This window comes from Chelonoidis abingdonii, chromosome 11 (assembly GCF_003597395.2).
Source record: "Chelonoidis abingdonii isolate Lonesome George chromosome 11, CheloAbing_2.0, whole genome shotgun sequence".
In the NCBI taxonomy this organism is placed as follows: domain Eukaryota; kingdom Metazoa; phylum Chordata; order Testudines; family Testudinidae; genus Chelonoidis; species Chelonoidis abingdonii.
Window position 1 is genome coordinate 55,102,576 of NC_133779.1, and position 21,882 is coordinate 55,124,457.

The 21,882-nt window shown below is 55.4% G+C and overlaps 1 protein-coding gene across 1 annotated transcript in view; it reads right to left on the reverse strand.

Moving 5' to 3' along the window:
- Positions 1-973: 973 nt before the first annotated feature.
- CADM3 (cell adhesion molecule 3) overlaps positions 974-21,882 on the reverse strand; it is a 121,139-nt gene continuing 100,230 nt past the window's right edge. The window contains exons 7-11 of the mRNA XM_075071146.1: positions 19,399-19,489; positions 18,911-19,080; positions 7,450-7,572; positions 4,114-4,242; positions 974-1,313 (exon numbers count right to left, since the gene is read on the reverse strand). Of these exons, the coding sequence (XP_074927247.1) occupies positions 1,195-1,313; positions 4,114-4,242; positions 7,450-7,572; positions 18,911-19,080; positions 19,399-19,489 (632 nt within the window). The 3' untranslated portion in view covers positions 974-1,194. The remainder of the gene's footprint in view (positions 1,314-4,113; positions 4,243-7,449; positions 7,573-18,910; positions 19,081-19,398; positions 19,490-21,882) is intronic.

The following is a 21,882-nucleotide window of genomic DNA, read 5'->3' on the forward strand; positions in this document are numbered from 1 at the left end:
GACAGCAGCATGGAGGCCCAGGACACTCTCACCCCTGTCACCTGGCTCGCCAGGGCCTCGCTCTGCCTATCACTCCCTGGCACAGGGAAGATACACAAGGATGGTTTCCTTGCACTGAGCATCTCAACAGATGAGTTATTGTCATGGCTCCAATCTGACACTTTACAGCCTTTCTTGGAACCATGCACGAGCACTGCCAGTCACCTTGCAGCACTTGAATCTCTCTCCATGGGCATTAGTGGGGACTGGAGCCTATGAGCGACTCCCACCCGGGCAGCTGGCTCCCCTTTGTACATGTATCACACAGGACAGTTCTCCTCCAAAATGAACATTGTCAGACACAACCTCCAAGGATAAAATCAGTGCAGGGCCCCAGCAGGCTGGGTGTGCCAGGCTCTCTGAGGCAGTGAGACTGCCTCCCTCCCCAACTTGCTGTGGGGAGGGCACATCCCTCTGGAGAGGAGCCGGCCTGGGTGGCTCCCCTGTCTCCTTGCTCTCACTGGACATTCCCCTGGGCTCTCATGGCTTGTTTGCTGCTGTGGGACAGAGAAAGACCCCATGTCACCGCCTCCCATGCTCAGCCCAGGTTCATGCCCGTGGGTCTGGCTCAGAGTACCATGCAGGCGCCAAGGATGGGGGAACACAATGGATTTGTGGCCCCAGTTCTTGGATGGGAAACATAAGCAACAGAAAGGGCATCCCAGGCTGCCCAGGCCCATGGCAGCAGGCAGCCACCATGAGGGCTGATTTTATCCTTGGACGTAAAAGGAACCAAAAATGGAGAAAGCAACGGAAAGAGCGACATTGACCTCACCCGACATTCCAACCCAAGGAACCAAAGCAAAGAGCATCCACAAAACCAAAGCAAAGGGGCCAAAGGAAAGAAGGAAAGTGTCACTCACTCACTGGTTCGTCTGTGTGTTTAGTGCGAGTGTCGGTCACGGGTATGAAGGTACAAGCAAGCGAACGGGGGTGGGGCTTTCAATGTTTTTAGTAATAACGTTTTATACAAGTTCGAGAAGAAGCATCATGATTCAAGCCGGTCACTCTCTGGTCTCTGTCCCGCCATCCCTCTGTTCGTCCATCCATCCAGGGCACGAGAGAAAATCTGTTGGGTTGAGTGGGGTTTGTGGTCCGGTTTCCATTTCCATCTGGGTTTGTTGGCTCCATTTCTCTTCTCTCCACTCTGCACCCCTAGATGAAATATTCCTTTTTGTCATCGCCGCTGGCCTGGCCTCCCTCCGCATTGATGATGGCAGTGTCAGCATCCGGGGCATCGTCTGATCCCTTGGCCTCGTGAGTCAGGTAGGTACCTGGGCAGGGAGAGGGCTCTCATTCATCATGTGCCTAGTGGTTTAGGTGGTTCTTGGGCTCTCTCTGCACCACCCAGGAGAGGGATTGTGTGGCAGGCAGGGCTCAAGGGGGATTCCGGGCTGGGGCTCACAGCTGGAGCTGGCTGGAAAATGGAATTTCCATTCTGCTGAAAATGTTGAGGTTTCAGAAAATATTTCCCCTGGGTGTGAGCTGGGAAGCAGAAACCTTGACATTTTGCATGGGCAGAAATGGAAACAATTTTGCTGTGGGAGAACTGAACCAGAGGTTTGCAGCTGGCTGGGAACTGCCTGGAACTGGCTCTTGTCAATCTCACCTGTCCTGCAGGTGGGTGGCCTGGTTGCTGGCATTTCAATTTTCCCACCCAAAACTGCAATTTTGCAAAGAGAGCATTGGAAAATCATTTCCAGCCAGCTGTACTCATGGCGCCTGTGCTGAGAGCGCTGCAACCAGGTGCAGCTTGGAGCCCCGGGGGCTAGGTCAAGAGGCAAGTGTGAGCCTGAGTAATCTCTGCCCCCTCCCAGCCCCTCAGTGGGCATCTTACTCCTGCCAGTACCCTCCAGGCTGAAGCAATCTCACTCATCGGCCACGAGCTGAGCAGGGTGTGGGACCTTCAGGGCAGGGACCATGGCTGCCTCTGGGTCTGTGCAGCACCCAGCCCATCACCCCCCAGCTGCTTGGGGCTCTGGGAGCTACCGCCAGAGGGTGTAGAGCAGCAGAAAGCAAAGAACTCATATGTAAGTCTCAGTATGTTAAGTCGTAGCAACTCTGACTCCCTTACACTAGCTTGGGGTTCACTTAGCTCCAAAGGAGCTGAGGGGGTGGCCGTTTCCAACTTACACATCATCTCTGAACCTGGCTTGGTGTCATAAGCACATAACAGCCATACTGGGTCAGACCAGTCCAGCTAGCCCAGTATCCTGTCTGCCAACAGTGGCTAGTGCCAGAAGCTTCAGAGGGAATGAACAGATCAGGGTAATTATTGAGTGACCCATCCCCAGTCATCCAGTCCTAGCTTCTGTCAGAGGCTCAGGGACACTCAGAGCAGGGGATTGCATCCCTGACCATCTTGGCTAAGAGCCAGCGATAGACCTATCCTCCATGAATGTATCTAGCTCTTTTTTGAACCCAGTTATACTTTTGGCCTTCACACCATCCCCTGGCAATGAGTTCCACAGGTTGATTGTGCGTTGTGTGAAGAGTTACTTTCTTCTGTTTGTTTTAAACCTGCTTCCCATTAATTTCATTGGGTGACCCCTAGTTCCTGTGTTATGTGAAGGGGTAAATAATGCTTCCCTATTCACTTTCTCCACACCAGTCATTATTTATAGATCTCTATCATCTCTCTCCTAAGATCTCTCCTAATACCGCTAAATAATTTTTGTTGATCTTTGTAATTTTTCCAATTTTTTTTTTTTTTTTTTTGAGATAGAGTGACCAGAACTGCATGCAGTATTCAAGGTGTGGGTTTAACATGGATTTATATAGTGACATATTTTATGTTTTATTAACTCTCTCTTTCCTAATGGTTCTAACAATATGTGAGCTGTTTTGGCTGCCACTGCACACTGAGTGGATGATTTCAGAGAACTATCCATAATGACTCCAAAGTCTCTTTCTTGAGTGGTAACAGCTAATGTAGACCCCATCATTTTGTATGAATAATTTGAATTATGTTTTCCAATGTGCGTTACTTTGCACTTATCAACACTGAATATCATCTGCCATTTTGTTGCCCAGTCACCCAGTTTAGTAAGTTCGTTTTGTAACTCTTCGATGTCAGCTTTGGACTTCACTATCTTGAGTAATTTTGTATCATCTGCAAATTTTGCCTCTTCACTGTTCACCTCCTTTTCCAGCTCATTTATGAATATGATGAACATCACAGGTTCCAGAACGACTGATCATCCCTCTGTGTTTTATACACATATCTGATGGACAGATGAAAAGTCAAGGGAGGGGAGAAAAGCCTGGTTGGGACAGGGTGGATGGCAGATGGATGGTGTAGAGGTGGACAGATGGATGGAGAATATATGGCCAATGAAAAATCTCTGCAGATGGTCAGAGAGGGGAGGACGAGTGTCTAGGTGACCAGGAATAGACTGAATGTGATGCAGGATATTTAGGTGGATGAGTACTCGAGAAATGAACAGATAATGATGACATGATGATACTAGTCAGACGAGGTGAGAGAGAGGTGATGGAGAGTGACGGAGAAGGGAGGGATGCAATTTGGGAGCCTTCCCTATCCCAGGCTCAGGCAGGTGGAAGCTGATTGGTTACAATAGTCTTGTGGGACTTGCTCCTGCTCTTGGGGGTCAGTGGGAGGCAACACTCAAGCTGCCAGCCCCAAGAGAGGGAGAATGACCCACCAGGGATCCCCATGCGGTGCTGTGCAGATTTAATTTGATCTGCTTTTAGCTGCTAAGGTTTCTCAGCACATCAGTCAGGTCTCCGCTCCCTCTGTGCCAGGTAATGCGCTGTTCCTCTGTGTTTGGCAGGCAGGGGGTGCTGTGGGGCAATAGGAGACTCCTCACAGGGCTAGAACTCTAGCTCCGCATGCTCCATGCCCAGCATGCCCCTGCAGTACCCGGGCCATGAGAGCAAAACACTTGTGCCCCGCATGGCAGCGCTAAGCCCCAGGAGGCTCTGGAAGAGCTGGGGACAGAGAGCAGTAAATGGAGGAAGCAGGAATTGGTGAGATAGATTTCGCTGCCTTCTCCCTCCCATCTATGAGAGGCCATCCTGTGAGCTGAGCTGTAGGCAGTGGCCAGGCCTTACCTTTGTGCCTGATTAGGTAGTGTGCCAGGACGATGAGGAGGCTAAGCAGCAGAAAGACGATGATTGCGACCACTCCACCGATCATAGCATGGTATGTGCCAGAGGGGAAGGAAGAGATCGGGCTGGCATCTATCCATGTGGCAGTGGGGGGGAGAAAGAGAGAGAGAGAGAGGTGTTTATAGGCCCTGCTGAAGTCCTGAATGGTACAGAGACTCCCTCAGTGCCAGAGCTGGGGGGTCGCAATGTGTGTGCCTGGCCTGGCTCCTTGTGCCCTTACATGGACCCTTGGGGTGCTAAGGGCACATTCAAGCACCGCACAGCTTTCCCCATGGCTGTGTCCTTCCCACCAGCTGCCAGGTCCTAAAAGCTGGGAGTGAAATATTACCAGTGGGAGAGAGAAGTGCAGAGGCAGAGAGAGGAGAGGTGCTGCCAGCAGAGATGGGAAATATGATGGAGGCAGAGAAGGACTGCAGTGGAGATGGGAAATGCAATGGAAGCAGAGAAGGACTGCAGTGGAGATGGGAAATGTGACAGAGGCAGAGAGGGGCTGAAGTGGAGATGGGAAATGCAATGGAGGCAGAGAAGGGCTGCGGTGGAGATGGGAAATGCAATGGAGGCAGGGAAGGGCTGCAGTGGAAATGGGAAACGTGATGGATGCAGAGAGGAGGTGCCAGCAGAGAGGGGAAATGCGATGGACGTAGAGAGAGGCTGCAGTGTAGAACTGAAATATGATGGATGCAGAGAGGAGCTGCCAGTGGAGATGGGAAATGCAGTGGAGGCAGAGAGGGACGGCGGTGGAGATGGGAAATGCGATGGAGGCAGAGAGGGGCTGCGGTGAAGATGAGAAATGCAATGGATACAGAGAGGGGCTGCGGTGGAGATGGGAAATGCGATGGACACAGAGAGGGGCTGCCAGAAGAGATGGGAAATGCAATGGATACAGAGAGGAGCTTCCAGCAGAGATGGGAAATGCAATGGATGCAGAGATGAGCTGCCAGCAGAGATGGGAACTGCAATGGATGCAAAGAGGGGCTGTGGTGGAGATGAGAAATGCAATGGATGCAGAGACGAGCTGCCAGCAGAGATGGGAAATGCGACTGATGCACAGTGGAGCTGCAGTTGAGAAAGCTCTTGCTCCAGTGTGGTGGGGCTGGGTGCAGACAGAAGAGGAGGAAACTTGGAGGGGAGTGGAGAGGCCAGAGCGGGTCAAAGGGTCTGGAGAGTTGGGACTGGGCAAGAGGTGAAAGCCCACCCCAGTGCCTGTCCATTCCATCCCTCCCCACCTCATCCTTGCCCTCTCCTCTTCTTCTCTGTCCATCCATCCCCTCCCATCTCCATCTTGCCTCAGCCGACCTCATCCCTACCCACCCCGTCCCATCTCCTCTCCTTCCCCCACCAACCCATGCCCTGCTCTGCAGTACAATGAGCACTCCTGAAAGTGAGTAACAACTAGCACTGGCCACAGAGTGAGCGACTTGCCCCCACATGTTTATATCCCTCTCTCCTGCCCTGCAGAGCCCCAGCTATTCCAGTCTTGGGCTCCTGCACAGCTCTGTGATGCCCCCTCAATTACAGCTCCCAACCCTGGCTCTGCCCATAGCATGCACAGGGGCTCTATCTCCATTGCTACCACAGGCCCTGCTCTGCCAGTCTCCTCTGCCTCTGAAACAGCACAGCCTGTGCGATTGGCTCCTCTGGCTGTCAGGAGTGCTTCGCCTTCGAAGCTGCCATGGCAGGCAGGTGACTATACTCGGAGCAGTTGACATGGCCCAGTTCATTCTGGCCCCTCTGTTCAAACCGTCCTGTCTCGTCAGCAAAGGCAGAACAGGGCTGAAGGGGGACAGCAGCCTGGAGTGCAGGGTGCTCCTGACCCCGAGGGAAACCTCAGGCATTGACTGAGGGGCAGTGCCCTTAGAGCACCTCAGACCTCCTGCCAGGCCCCGCCTTGGCCATTTGGCACAACAGAGCACCCTCCAGGCCCCTTGTCACAGTGCCCTAACCCCACACCAAGACTACACATCCGCCTCACAAGGGCCGGGGTCGGGGAGGATGGTGTCTCATGTCCATGCAAACGGTGTCTTGTCTCCATGCTGGGGATGATGGTGTCTCATGTACATGCTGGGGGGATGGTGTCTCGTATCTGTGCTGGGGGGAGGAAGTTTCTCATGGCTGTGCGGGGGGTGATGGTGTCTTGTGTCCATGCTGGGGGGATGGGGACAATGCCTTGTGCCTATGGATGACAGTGTTTCATGTGTCTGTGCTTAGGGTGGGGGAGAACAGGATCTCATGTCTGTGCTGGAGGTGATGGTGTTTCTCATGTCTGTTTCTGGAGAGGAGGATAATGTCTGGCGTTCACACCTGGGAGCAGGGGCAGTGTCAGGAGTCTGTGCCTGCCAGCTGCACTGGGTGTGCAGGGGCAAATTTTTATTCAGTTTTAGTTGCTTCATTCCAAAAGCGTTGGCTCAAGAATCGGAAGTGACCAGGGAAGGGTCACAGAAATGCTTAGAGAGGGAGGGGGCATCTGAAGGGGGAGAGTTTGGAATGGAGAAGAATAAAAGAGAGGACAGCGGAGGGATAGAAATAGAGGAACAGGGCAGGGAGCCAGTAGGGCTCTGAGCCATCCAGCCCCTTAACACAAGAACAAGAGGCATTCAAAATGAAGAGGCATCTCTTCAGACAGACAAAAGGTACTTTCTGCAATGTGTGATTAACCTATAGAACTTCCTGCTACAAGACCGCATGACAGTAAATAGCTTAGTATCGTCAGTACATTGATTACATGTCACTGCCTGAAAGCAATGGCACTTGCTACCATACACATGTTAAGGGCTCATGTGTTAGGGGAGAGATAGGTGGTTCCCTATCTGGGACCAGAAGGTGCATATGGGGATTTTCCACAATCTCCGAAGCCTCTGGCAATGGTTCCAGCAGAGACAGTACCCAGAGCGAGACCAGTGGTGTGTGTTACCATGGGCAGGAGCAGTATTGGGCTAGAAGGGCCAACAGGGAGAGGGCTGTCACACCAGATGGGCCACTGGCCTCTTCTGCTACCAAAACCCTCCTTGCCAGTCTGGGACCTTTTACTCCTATGGGTTCTGGCTTTGCAGTGTGAACTGGCAAGGCGATTGCAGAAGCTGGACATTCCAACAAGGAAGCCAGATACTAGGAACAATCCCCTGACTGTACTAGCCAGGGGCTGGCAGTAATTCCTCTGCTGGAGCCACAGCCCTTGTCCCTCTGGGCTTGGCAGCCATTCTCCTCCTATGTCCTGCAGCGCTCCCCCCTGGGCACGGGAGCAGGGAATCCATAAAGAAATAGAAAAGGAGCTTACAGTACCTTGGACAGTGACTGGAGTGAAGGATGAAGCAGTAGCCATGGTAACATGAGTGGTGGGCTGGGAAGGGCCTGACGAAGGGGCTGGAGTGGAGTGAACATGTGGGGTGGGGAGCTGGGAAAAATCTGGGGAGGACAACAAAAAAAAGGGAAACAAATCAACCCAGAGAGATGACAGCAATGGTGTGAGAGACTCCAAGATGGAAATGATGTCTGGAGGTCTCTGTCAACTCCCTCCTAATGCCTAGACCTCTGTATTCAGCTCTGCCAGTGCCCCTCAGTCCTGACGTGCAGCTCCCTGCTATCCCAGCCATGGGCCCTCCGCACAGAGCTCTGCCAATGCCCCTCAATACTGGCCTGCAGCCCCCAGCTATCCCAACCCTGAGTTCCCCCTTTCACAGCTCTGCCGGTGCCCCTCATTCCCAACCCACAGCCACAGCCGATAGGCCAGCCCTGGGCTCCCATTCCCCCCAGCTCAGCTAGTGCCTCTCAATTCTGACCTGCAGCCCCCGGCTTTCCCAGCCCTGGGCCCTCCCCACACAGCTCTGCGAATGTCTCTCAATCCCAATCTGAAGCCCCCATCTACTTCAGCCCTGGGCCTTCCCCACACAGCTCTGCTGGTGCTCCTTAATCCTGACCTGCAGCCCCAGCTACCCCAGCTCTGGGCCCTCCCCACACAGCTCTGCTGATGCCTCTCAATCCCGACCTGCAGCCACCGGCTATCGCAGGCCTGAACTCCCATCCCCCACAGCCCTCTGCTATCCCAGCTGTGGCTCCCCCACTGCTCTGCCAGCACCCCTCAATCCCAGCCCACAACCCCTGCTGTCACAGGTTGGGATGCAGATTGAGAGCTTTTTCCAACGGAGTGTGTTTGGTCAGTGCCAGCACAAGGGCCCTGATGCAGGGAGCTATAGAATGTGTGGCAGAGACCCAATATGGGTGAGCGTGTCAGTGACGCTTGGCCTTTGCTTAGCTCTACCCCTCCTTCCTTATAGGCTTCTCCCAGCTTCAGTCCCTTCTTATTTGACATCTTCTCCCTCTTGCCTTCCCAGGGGAGCCGAGGCAGCCCTTGCCATCTTCTGCTCTGTGGCTATCACATCCACTGCCAATTCCACATCAAGACTCCTCCCCCACCCTTGCTCTCCTCTGCTATCCACATGGACAAGCCTTTTCTTCCTCCCTATGCCCGTTTACTTCCCCTCGTCCCCGGGGCCTTTTCCTCTTCCCCTTCCCCATGTCCCTCCACTTCCCCTCACCCCCTGGGGCCTTTTCCTCTTCCCTGTGTCCTTCCACTTCCCCTCCCATCCCCAGGCCTTTTCCTCTTCCCCGTGTCCTTCCACTTCCCCTCCCATCCCCGGGCCTTTTCCTCTTCCCCGTGTCCCTCCACTTCCCCTTGTTCCCTGGGGCCTTTTCCTCTTCCCCATGCCCCTCCACTTCCCCTGGTCCCCCGGGGCCTTTTCCTCTTCCCTGTGCCCCTCCGCTTCCCCTCACCCACTGGGGCCTTTTCCACTTCCCTGTGTCCCTCCGCTTCCCCTCATCCCTGGGGTCTTTTCCTCTTCCCCGTGCTCCTCCACTTCCCCTCACCCCCCGGGGCCTTTTCCTCTTCCCCGTGTCCCTCCACTTCCCCTTGTTCCCTGGGGCCTTTTCTTCTTCCCCATGCCCCTCCACTTCCCCTGGTCCCCCGGGGCCTTTTCCTCTTCCCCGTGCCCCTCCGCTTCCCCTCACCCACTGGGGCCTTTTCCACTTCCCTGTGTCCCTCCGCTTCCCCTCATCCCTGGGGTCTTTTCCTCTTCCCTGTGCTCCTCCACTTCCCCTCAACCCCCGGGGCCTTTTCCTCTTCCCCATGCCCCTCCACTTCCCCTGGTCCCCTGGGACCTTTTCCTCTTCCCCGTGCCCCTCCGCTTCCCCTCACCCACTGGGGCCTTTTCCACTTCCCCGTGTCCCTCCGCTTCCCCTCACCCCTGGGGTCTTTTCCTCTTCCCCATGCCCCTCTACTTCCCCTCACCCCCCGGGGCCATTTCCTCTTCCCCGTGTCGCTCCACTTCCCCTCGCCCCTGAGGCCTTTTCCTCTTCCCCGTGTCCCTCCACTTCCCCTCGCCCCCGGGGCCTTTTCCTCTTCCCCTTCCCCATGTCCCTCCACTTCCCCTCACGCCCTGGGGCCTTTTCCTCTTCCCCATGTCCTTCCGCTTTCCCTCCCATCCCCGGGCCTTTTCCTCTTCCCCGTGTCCTTCCACTTCCCCTCCCATCCCCGGGCCTTTTCCTCTTCCCCATGTCCCTCCACTTCCCCTTGTCCCCCGGGGCCTTTTCCTCTTTCCCGTGCCCCTCCACTTCCCCTGGTCCCCCGGGGCCTTTTCCTCCTCCCCGTGCCCCTCCGCTTCCCCTCACCCACTGGGGCCTTTTCCACTTCCCTGTGTCCCTCCGCTTCCCCTCACCCCTGGGGTCTTTTCCTCTTCCCCGTGCCCCTCCACTTCCCCTCACCCCCCGGGGCCTTTTCCTCTTCCCCGTGCCCCTCCACTTCCCCTAGTCCCCCGGGGCCTTTTCCTCCTCCCCGTGCCCCTCCGCTTCCCCTCACCCACTGGGGCCTTTTCCACTTCCCCGTGTCCCTCCGCTTCCCCTCACGCCTGGGGCCTTTTCCTCTTCCCTGTGCCCCTCCGCTTCCCCATACCCTCTGGGGCCTTTTCCTCTTCCCTGTGCCCCTCCGCTTCCCCTCACCCCCTGGGGCCTTTTCCTCTTCCCCGTGTCCCTCCACTTCCCCTGGTCTCCCGGGGCCTTTTCCTCCTCCCCGTGCCCCTCCACTTCCCCTCACCCACTGGGGCCTTTTCCACTTCCCCGTGTCCCTCCGCTTCCCCTCACCCCGGGGCCTTTTCCTCTTCCCTGTGCCCCTCCGCTTCCCCTCACCCTCTGGGGCCTTTTCCTCTTCCCTGTGCCCCTCCGCTTCCCCTCACCCCCTGGGGCCTTTTCCTCTTCCCCGTGTCCCTCCACTTCCCCTCGTCCCCCAGGGCCTTTTCCTCTTCCCTGTGCCCCTCCACTTCCCCTCACCCCTGGGGCCTTTTCCTTTTCCCTGTGCCCCTCCACTTCCCCTCACTCCCTGCGGCCTTTTCCTCTTCCCTGTGCCCCTCCACTTCCCCTCACCCCTTGGGGCCTTTTCCTCCTCCCTGTGCTCCTTCACTTCCCCTCACCTCTTGTGGCCTTTTCCTCCTCCCTGTGCCCCTTCACTTCCTCTCATTGCCCCAGCCAGCTCTGACTACGACCACTGGAAAGTCGAGCTCCCCATCTGGATCCATGGAAATGAGCCCTCACTTGGTGCTCTTCCCCCTTGGCCTCCACCTGCCCCTCTAGTGCCCTGAATCAGCCGCAGACAACCTTCACATGCCCCTGCCCATAAGCCCCTCCCTGCCTCCCTCCATCCTGCCTCTGTGCCCTGCAGGAAGTATAGCCCGGTTAACTCCTGCTTAGGAGCCCAGGGTATTATGAGTTCTGGAAGCTCTCAGCCTGTGGCTGTGATGAGTTCCTGCCTAGCAGCCCAATGCAGCATTTTCCAGGCATCTTTTTGGCATTTCACTGCAGCTTTCCAGGCATGCCCTTGTCCGGCTCTCAGTGTAACACAGGAGTGTCCCCTCAGGCAGGAGCTGAGGAAGTGGATGTGGGGTTGCCTCTGGATCGGTATGCGGCGTGGTGTTGTAACAACTGGGCCTACATATTGACCCAAATTGTGAGCTCAACTGTGAAATGGCTGTAGAAGTTCATAAGCTGTTACAATACTCTGTAATGACTCACACTGATGGGGAAAGGTACAAGGGGAGACAGAATAGCTGAATTAGTCCAGACAAAAAGGCGAAGCTGATGTAAGTCAAGGACTGTGTTGAAAGTACACGGTTAAAAATAGGAGATGTGGAGAAGAAAGTGAATGAGCCAAAATTGATATGTCAGAAATGAGGCCTAATTGGGGGACAAAATAATGAGGGGAGGAGCTATTCCATCCATCGCTCTCTTTCTGGGTCCTTAAAAGAACAAGATTTTGTGGGGAAGGAAAGAACAAAAATAAGAACAGACAGGAAGGACAGAGGCTCCTGAAGTGAGCTTCACCATCATGGCTGCCATGCCCAGGGCTTCCTGGGACTTCAGGCCGATCCTGATCCCAAGAGGTGTCCTGACCACACCGGGCCAGCACAAGGGACCCAGATAACATGGCCACCCCACCAGCTCCAACTGAATCCCAATCACCTCCCTGGGATGACCGGTACCACCATCTTTGATACCACCTAAGTCAATGGTTCCGAACTCTTTTGGGCTCCGGATCGATTTGCAAATGTTTATGGCCTGCTGCAACCCAGTAAGTAGTGTGGGGGCAGAGGCTTTGGTAGGGTTACCATATGTCTCGGTTTTCCCGGACATGACCTCTGTTCTGGTCCTCCGACCTCCGCCTGGGCGGATTTTTGAAACACGAACAAATGTCTGTGATTTTTCTTTGCTCATCCTTCTTCCTTGCTCTATGGAGAGCAGCGGCTGCTGGCAGGGCAGAAGTAAGGGTGGATGGGATGGTACTGCTATGGTATGCTCTTCAACTCCCCCTCCCCCTGGCAGTGTCCTCTATTTCGGAACTTGAAATATGGTAACCCTTGGCCATGGGGTGGTTTCAGATCCTGCCTCTCCTCCCAAGAGGGTTGGGTCATGCCTGGCACTCACCCCACAGTGGCAGCTCCTGCAGCTCCTGTGCTGTGGGGCTGGCTGGGCTTGGCTCTCTGCTCTGGGTAGTATTGCAACCTCGGGGGTTGCAGCACCACTCAGGTTCAGCCCTGCCCCCCTGTATAGACCAAATTTGTGTGAGTGGAGTTGTGACCTGACTCTTGGAGTTGCAGTGCCACTCACTCGCATTTGGCCTACCTGGACTCCTGTCATCATGATGGCTGGCCAAACCTGAGTGATGCTGAGACCCAGAGGTTGCAGCGCCTGGAGCAGGGAGGCGAGCTCAGCCAGCCCCAAGGGACACAAACGAGCTGCCACTCAACCCTTTGAAACACTCTGGCGACCCAGTTTTGGGTCCCAACCCATGGACTGAGAAACCCTGGTCTAAGAGACTGTCAAACAACATGCGGGTGGGAGTGGGGGGTTGTTCATTCTAAAAACTGCCCAGCTGAAGGGAAAGGGATCTAGGGATGCTGTTACAATACCAGCTTGACTTCGAATTTTACATGGCAAAGATTTCAACTGTTTCCCCTCTTTTCAGTACGTTAATAGAAGGCTAAAGGGATGTTTAATGGTGTATCTGCCCAGGGACAAAGCAGGCTGAGGTCTGTGGATACTAACCCCCAGGACCTTGTTTAGCACTGTTAGTGTCAGACAGTGACTCAGTGATGTTAACACCTTTGGCTCATTCATTCTATCTAAATTAATACATCAGTGAGCAGGACTCTGGGCAGTGCAAGGCCCTGGCAAGTGTGTGTTTGGGATCTGAGTGCGGGGTCCAAAGAGGGAGATTGGAAGGGGCCTGTGAGTTGTGGGTGCCCAGTGTGAGTGGGACGTGCCGTGGAGTAAAGGAAGCACAGGGTGCTGGCAGCTGGGCCTGAACCAGGTCTGAAGCTCCTGTGATCTGCATTTTGATAACAGTGAGGGAGGGGATTGTTCTGTTCAGCTGCAGAGAGGATGAGACTCATACAGGGACAAGCTTCAGCACCCAGGGAACTCAAAGCATTGGGACCTCTGCTCATGGGGGGCTACGTCTCCTGGTCTCTTCTGGGAGAGGATTCAGCCAGCCCAGCACCAGTCCACATTCCTAGGACTTGAATGACCTGGATACTGGAGAATCCATTCAGAGAAGAAGCCTTCCTAGATCTACTGATATGAAGGAACTGACTGAGACAGAATAAAAGGGAGGCCTGGGACCTGTAACCCTGGCCTCCCAGAACCCAGCATAAGGGGCTCACCACATGCAGCAAGGCAGGGGCATTCAGTGTGGAAATGCACTTTTGGGGAATCCAGAAATCCAGCAAGCACCGTCCAGTGGAAGAGCACATCAGAGTGCACACGGAGTGATGGTTACTGAGGAGCTTTCTGAGACTCCCATTATTGGAGAAGGAACAAGACATGGCCAGTAGGTTTCAGAGGGGGAAGTCACTTGCTTTGGAAAGGGAGGGAGTGGAAAGCAAGCAACCATCAAAAGCCATCAGAATCCAATAAAGCTCCTCGGGAGAAAAGAAGGGAGAGGGAGGAGCTAACTCCTCTCCAAGCGGGAAGGAGGGGATTTTGCCACAAATGTCAGGGGAGAAGACAAAGAGAGCGAGTGCAGCAGGGACATGAGTCAGTAAAAACGAGAATGAAATCTGACTGAGACACTGAGCACCTGTCAGCAAGCTCTCTGTACCAAGTAACACACGGACGAGGAATGGGGACAAATGAGGTGAGGAAGCTTCTGATAGAAAACTAGCAAGAGAGTCCACGAAAAAGGTGAAGACAGGCAAATGGGCGATGTATTACTAGCAGGACAATGTGAGACCCAGGGAGCCCAGGGATGAGCTAATGGACTTACATGCTGGCGCAATAAAGAAAAGTCCTGAGATTTAGGAAGGTTCCAGGAGGCTGGCGCCAGTTTTTTTTAGAAAAGATCAAGAGCAATCCTGGCATTACCGTCAGTTCACTCTGACCTCTGCCCCTTGCAAAATGATGGACTATTAAAGCAAAAGTTCTCTCAACCTGTGCATAGAGGATACCGAGGTGATGAGCAATAAGCAGCACTGGGAGCTGACTGAGAATGAAGGAGAAAAGACAAACTTGATTTTGGTTTTTTAGCTAGAATTTCACAGTAGGCAGCAGAAGAGGAGATGGTACTGGAGCTGCCGCATATCTGCGGTTTAGTTTCCTGTCACATGGAACCTCTGTTCACCTCAGTCACTCAGACTGACTCCAGAGTTGCTGAAAACTGGAGGAAGAACTGCCAAAATAACCCAGCCAATTCACAGTAACAGATCATGAGATAGAACTGTGCTGGGAATTACAGGGAAGGATGGATGGATGGAAGTCACAGAAAGAAGCAGATTTCCAGAAGTAGTCAGCATACAGAATCAGGGTCACATTTCTAAAGAGCTAAGCGTGCTGCATGCATTTGGGTGCTCAGCTCCTGAGACCCAGCCCTGGCTGTCACAGTGGGAGTGGCTCTGTACCAAGCACTTTCAAAGATGTATCCCTGAGAGCTCTTGAAAGCCAGGCATTACTGGTCTGGGAGAGGGCTGCACAGCCATGAAATTCACCAACAACCCCCATGAGGAGCAGCTGCAAATACCAGTGAGGAGATTAGAGTGATCAGAATCAGAATCCTCTCCACATTCAGAGCACATTGACTCATTAAACATAGGCAGGGAATAGCGGCAGCGATGTCTTGGAAATGCAGCACGTGCAGCAGGTGAAAAAACCACAGCAGCTTGAATACCCACAGGAAGAGAATCCGGGCACCCGGCAGGATGTGGACAGCAGGTTAGACATGAGCTGCTAATGCACTGGGGCAGGAACAGAGAGATCATACCCTAGAGGCCCTCTGGGACAATGGCTGTGCCAGGGAACCTTTTCGGTTCTGGACAGCTCAGAGCAATGATCTGGGGCTGAGAAAGCTCAGTTAGGGGAAGAGAGGAAGAGCTGAAGTTCCCAAGTGCTCAGCAGCCCATTATTCTCCATGGGGCTGGGGGCTGAACCTCCTTTGTTCTCAGTAGCAGCTGGGAGGAGTCAGGCTTTTTTGAACATCTGGCCCTAAACTGTCTTACAACAAGCAATGAAAAGGCAGTGCAAGACACACCTAAACCCCTCTGGACAAGGGTGACAGGATTAAGGAAACTCCCCTAGCCTCATTTGCATCAAGGATGGGACAGGGAGGCATCCCTATTAGCATACAGAATGGAAAACAGAGATTCCAAGGCAAGAACTGCACTGAACTCTGGGGGATCTCTGCTCCAGATGTTAATGAACCCATTCCTGTACACACCCAGCTCAGCAGTTATCTGACCAATTCTAGTAATGAATCCTTTATTGGTATCCAAAATACCACAGCTGCCTAACTGCATTGTGAGCTCCCTCAAAGGAACACCACCCATAGCCAGGAATGAGCAGTTCCTATTGTCTAGCCTGAACAAAACAACTTTGGTATTCTCCCTGGAGCCATCAGTTTACCCACCAAAAAATCTAGTGTGCTCCCTTGAACCATTGTTGTTTCCCTACAAAAACTCCTACCCATGCTCAAGTAAGTGCTCTAATGCCTGGATCCAACATCTGATTCAGTTCCATTGGGACGTCATCTTCTCTTGACTGATCGTGCTGGGGGCTCTGCCTGTCTCCAGCACTCTGGACCCTCTGCTACCACCACCACATGGAACCCCGATTGATTCAAGCTTCAGGGGTGGTGAGAACCCAACTCTCTCTCTCCAGGTGTAGCCTTCTGACCCTGACTTGTGTGATCACTTATAGTTTTCTGAACCTGAATTTTGTAATCAAATTTAAGTTAGATTTAATATTATAACTGTTTTGTTTGGTTGGCTCTCCTTGTATGGTTATTACCTGGCAATAAATAACTTTCATGGTTAAGCTGGTTGCTTCTCTCTGTCTCTCTCTCTGCAGCAATGCTCCTCGTACCTAAGCTAAAGATCCCTGCAGCATCCAAAAATCCTGTGAGGTCTGCTCATCAAGTGGGTTACTACCAGAACAACTGTAACGTGGAAGTGGGGATAGGGACATCCTGAACCTGGGACGTATGAGGGTGGCAACTCAGAAGTGCTGCTCGACGCAGCCTGCTGAGTCCTGGGGCATATAAGGGTGGCAGATTGAAAGTGCTGCTTGACCCAGCCTGCTCAGGCATACTCTATTCCGGTGCAGCGTCCACGGCATATGAGGGTGACAACTTGGAAGTGCTGTTCAGCCTGCTGAGTCCAGGGACATATAAGGGATCAGCTTGGGAGTGCTGATTAACCTAGTCCTCTCAGATGTACTCTGTTAATGTGTGTGTGTGTGTTCATCTGATTCTAGGGCTGGAAGAACCCAGCCCTGGGGAACCTAAGTCCTGCAGGAGAGCTCCATTGGGAGGGAACTTACAGATGGGAGAAGCAGAGCTCTGTATGAGAACACAAGTGACATAGGCAGAACACTGATAGAATTACAGAATCCTACCCCCAGAAGAGTAACCCTAATAAATGAGCGTACCCCAAAGTAATGGACAAATCTGGCCCACCTGTTCTGGGAGGAGAGGGTGGGACACTGGGGAGTTCAGCCTGTGAACATGTGCAGGGTGTTAACAGCCATAAGGGAGAGGGCAGACTCAGTTCAGTATCCTGCACAGGGTGCAGCTCGGAGCAATGGGCTGCCATGTTGGAGGGGGAGAGCAATCTGAATGTCCGGAAAACCCTTCTGAGAGTGTGCAGCTGGATCTGGCTGGAGGACAGGTGGGAGCTCCGTCCCATGGGACTGTACAAACACCTCCAAACTTCCTGCAGGGCCAGTCCTGCTCTGCCCTGGGGATGCTCTAGAAAGGACCAGCAGGATGTTTCCAGCTATTGCAGCCCCTGACATTCAGGGCCAGCATTTCCTTCCCATTGCTGGCTGGCCCTGGTGCCATGCTTGGGCTCCAGCTCACCCTGGTCTGCAGGCATCCACGTAGCTGGCTGCTCTCTTCCCATATCGCTATCCACAGGTGAGTAGCTGAGCAGCCCATCCCCCTCCCTGCCCCAGTTCAGCCTCATTTCTTGTCCTTACAGCAGCAGATAATGGCTGAACCCAGCCCAGGCTGTGTGGCTCCCATCCCAGCTCCCCACTGGTAGCGCTCTCCTCCTGCGCATCGACTCCCGGGCCAAGCAACACCCATCAGCTCCTGCAGGGCTCTGCAGAGACAACCTGCTCCCCTCCTGCTGTGCCACAGGGGGCCCAAGGAGTCAGTGGGGAGGGAGGGGAGCAAATGAACAGGAGAGAAGGAGGGAGGAGTGAGCATAAGAGCGCGGTGAGGAGTGACCCAGGGGGAGAGTGGGGAGTAGGGAGGGGAGAGCAGCAGAGAAATACCAGAGAAGGAAGAAAAGAGGAACAGGTTGGAGGAGGCAGCAGCAGCTTCACAGAGCCCATGCCAAAGAAGCAGCTGCAGGAGCTCAGAGACAATCTCCCTGAGGCTTAGCATCTGCAGTTGGCTGGGTCCATGTTGGGGCAGGGCCCATTCCATGGGAAACTCCAGTGTACTTCCAAAGAGCATCAGCCCTGGCAGGGGGAGTACCCAACATACCGGGGCTTCCGGCAAGAGGTGTTTCCAACATACCTGGGGCTCCCAGGTAGAAGGCATTCCCAACACACCTGGGGCTCCCTGGCAGTGGGCGTTTCCAACACATCGGGGCTCCCCAGCAAGGGGTGTTCCCAACACAATGGGGCTCCCTGGCAGTGGGCATTCCCAACACACTGGGGCTCCCCGGTAGGGGGTGTTCCCAACACACCTGGGGCTCCCTGGCACGGAGTGTTCCCAACACACTGGGGCTCTCCAGTAGGGGGTGTTCCCAACACACCTGGGGCTCTCCGGTAGGGGGCATTCCAAACACATCGGGGCTCCCTGACAGCGGTGTTCCCAACGTGCCTGGTGCTCCTGGCAGGGGGTGTTCCCAACACACCCGGGGCTCACAGCAGCAGGCATTCCCAACACACTGGGGCTCCCCAGTAGGAGGCATTCCCAACACACCCAGGGATCCCCAGCAACGGTGTTCCCAACATACCAGGAGCTCCCCACAGGGTGCGTTCCCAACACACCCAGAGCTCCTCAGCAACAGGTGTTCCCAACACACCAGGGCTACCCAGCAGGGGGGTGTTCCCAACACACCAGGAACTCCCCAGCAATAGGTGTTCCCAAAATGCCGGGGCTCCCCAGCAGGGGGTGTTCCCAACACACCCAGGGCTTCCCAGCAATGGGTGTTCCCAACCCACCCAGAGCTTCCTGGCAGGGGGCGTTCCCAACACACATGGGGCTCCTCGGCAGGGGGTGTTCCCAACACACCTGGGGCTCCCTGGCAGGGGGTGTTCCCAACATGACCGGAGCTCCCTGCAGAGGGTGTTTCTAACACATCTGGAGCTTTCTGGCAGGGAGTGTTCCCAACACAACTGGAGCTCCCGGCAGGGGGTGTTCCCAACACACCCGGGGCTTCCTGGCAGGGGGTGTTTTCAACACATCCAGGGCTCCCCAGCAAGGGGTGTTCCCATCACAGCTGGAACTCCCCAGCAGGGGGTGATCCCAACACACCCAGAGCTCCCCACAAAGGGTGCGCTGCACAAACCCTGGGTCACACATCAGATGGCTCCAGCAGTGGGGGACAAGCCCCACAGAGGGACAACTCCACTGTGCTTGGGAGTGTATCGCAGAGGCTCTGGGGAGCTGAGTGCAAGGACAGGTTCTGGTGCGTGTCCTCAGAGAGGGGAGGAGGCAGCAGGCAGGCGCTCCACACCCTCTCTGGTGCCCAGTGCTTACCATTGATGTCCAGGTTGTACCTCACTTCGACACTGCCCATGGTGCTGGTGGCCATGCAGATGTAGGTGCCGCTGTCGCTCTTGTTGAGGAAGGGGAGGGTGAGGACTCGGTTGGTGTTTAGATGCAGGGGGACATCGCTGCCCTCCTTCGTCCACAGGAACTCCTGGGGGCTAAGAGGAAGGGGGTTAGTGAGAGGGAAGGGGCACTTCCCCGAGGGGCACACACTGGGCTGGCACCACCCATGCAGCAGCAGGTGCTAGCTTCAGGGGTCAGCCCAGCTGGGAATTCATTACAGCAGCTTCCATTTCCAAGGGGCCCTTGCAGACTGTGACACAGGCCTGACTGCATCCCACTGAACTGGCAGGACCTGCCGTGCCCCGGGGGCACGCCCAAGCAGCAAGTCTGCAGCCTGGTGAAGACAGCATTGAGGGGTGCAGGCAGCCCTGCAGGAGAGGATGGAAGCCGGAGGGGTAGGTGCTGGCGCTTACATCGGATTGCCCTGGGCTTCACACTGCAGCCGCAGCTCATCGCCCTCCCGGGGGTAGGGGGGATCCGGCTCGATCGTTGCCGTTGGTTTAACTGGAGAGAGGGAAAAAAGAGAAAGGTAAAAATCAAAATTCTGGGGCAAGTTCTGTGCTGCCCTTGCCCACATGGTGCTCCTCCCCCCACAACTGCAGCATGTCCCTCACTACACCCTGAGCTTGCCCCTCGCTCCTTTCAGCTGGAGCGTGCCCCTCCCGCCATACACCTGCAGCGTGCCTCTGCCCCAACCACCCACGGCATGCCCTTCCCTCCATAAACCCGCAGCGTCCCCCTCCCTCCCTACACTCATAGCGTGCCCTTCCCTCTATAAACCCGCAGCGTCCCCCTCCCTCCCTACACTCATGGCATGCCCTTCCCTCTATAAACCCGCAGCATCCCCCTCCCTCCCTACACTCGCGAGGTGCCCTTCCCTCTATAAACCCGCAGCATCCCCCTCCCTCCCTACACTCACAGCCTGCCCTTCCCTCTATAAACCCGCAGCGTCCCCCTCCCTCCCTACACCCACTGTGTGCCCTTCCCTCTCTATAAACCCACAGCGTCCCCCTCCCTCCCTACACCCACTGTGTGCCCTTCCCTCTATAAACCCACAGCGTCCCCCTCCCTCCCTACACCCACTGTGTGCCCTTCCCTCTATAAACCCACAGCGTCCCCCTCCCTCCCTACACCCACTGTGTGCCCTTCCCTCTATAAACCTGCAGCATCCCCCTCCCTCCCTACACCCACTGTGTGCCCTTCCCTCTATAAACCCGCAGCGTCCCCCTCCCTCCCTACACCCACTGTGTGCCCTTCCCTCTATAAACCCGCAGCGTCCCCCTCCCTCCCTACACCCACTGTGTGCCCTTCCCTCTATAAACCCGCAGCGTCCCCCTCCCTCCCTACACCCACTGTGTGCCCTTCCCTCTATAAACCCGCAGCGTCCCCCTCCCTCCCTACACCCACTGTGTGCCCTTCCCTCTATAAACCCGCAGCGTCCCCCTCCCTCCCTACACCCACTGTGTGCCCTTCCCTCTATAAACCCGCAGCGTCCCCCTCCCTCCCTACACCCACTATGTGCCCTTCCCTCTATAAACCTGCAGCATCCCCCTCCCTCCCTACACTCATGGCGTGCCCTTCCCTCTATAAACCCGCAGCATCCCCCTCCCTCCCTACACTCACAGCGTGCCCTTCCCTCTATAAACCCGCAGCGTCCCCCTCCCTCCCTACACCCACTGTGTGCCCTTCCCTCTATAAACCTGCAGCATCCCCCTCCCTCCCTACACCCACTGTGTGCCCTTCCCTCTATAAACCCGCAGCGTCCCCCTCCCTCCCTACACCCACTGTGTGCCCTTCCCTCTATAAACCTGCAGCATCCCCCTCCCTCCCTACACCCACTGTGTGCCCTTCCCTCTATAAACCCGCAGCGTCCCCCTCCCTCCCTACACCCACTGTGTGCCCTTCCCTCTATAAACCCGCAGCGTCCCCCTCCCTCCCTACACCCACTGTGTGCCCTTCCCTCTATAAACCCGCAGCGTCCCCCTCCCTCCCTACACCCACTATGTGCCCTTCCCTCTATAAACCTGCAGCATCCCCCTCCCTCCCTACACTCATGGCGTGCCCTTCCCTCTATAAACCCGCAGCATCCCCCTCCCTCCCTACACTCACGGCGTGCCCTTCCCTCTATAAACCCGCAGCATCCCCCTCCCTCCCTACACTCACGGCGTCGGGCTTCCCTCCATAAACCCACAGCGTCCCCCTCCCTCCCTACAGCCACGGCGTGCCCTTCCCTCTATAAATCCACAGCATCCCCCTCCCTCCCTAAACCCACGGCGTGCCCTTCCCTCTATAAACCCGCAGCATCCCCCTCCCTCCCTAAACCCACGGCGTGCCCTTCCCTCTATAAACCCGCAGCATCCCCCTCCCTCCCTAAACCCACGGCGTGCCCTTCCCTCTATAAACCCGCAGCATCGCCCTCCCTCCCTACACCCACAGCGTGCCCTTCCCTCTATAAAGCCGCAGCGTCCCCCTCCCTCCCTACACCCACGGCGTTCCCTTCCCTCTATAAAGCCGCAGCGTCCCCCTCCCTCCCTCCACCCACAGCATTTGGCTCCCTCCCTACACCCACAGCGTGCCCTTCCCTCTATAAACCCGCAGCGTCCCCCTCCCTCCCTACACACACAGCATGCCCCTCCTTCCAAACATCAGCATTGTGCCTCTCCCTCTCTACACCCACAGTAATCTGCTCCCTCCCTACACCCACAGCGTTCGGCTTCCTCCCTTAAACCCACTGTGTGCTTCTCCCTCCTCTACATCCACAGCTTTCGGCTCCTTCCCTACACTCACAGCATGCTCCTCCCTCCATAAACCCAAAGCGTTTGGCTCCCTCCCTACACCTGCAGCATTCGGCTCCTTTCCTACACCCACAGATCCCTCCCCTAAACCCATAGGGTGCC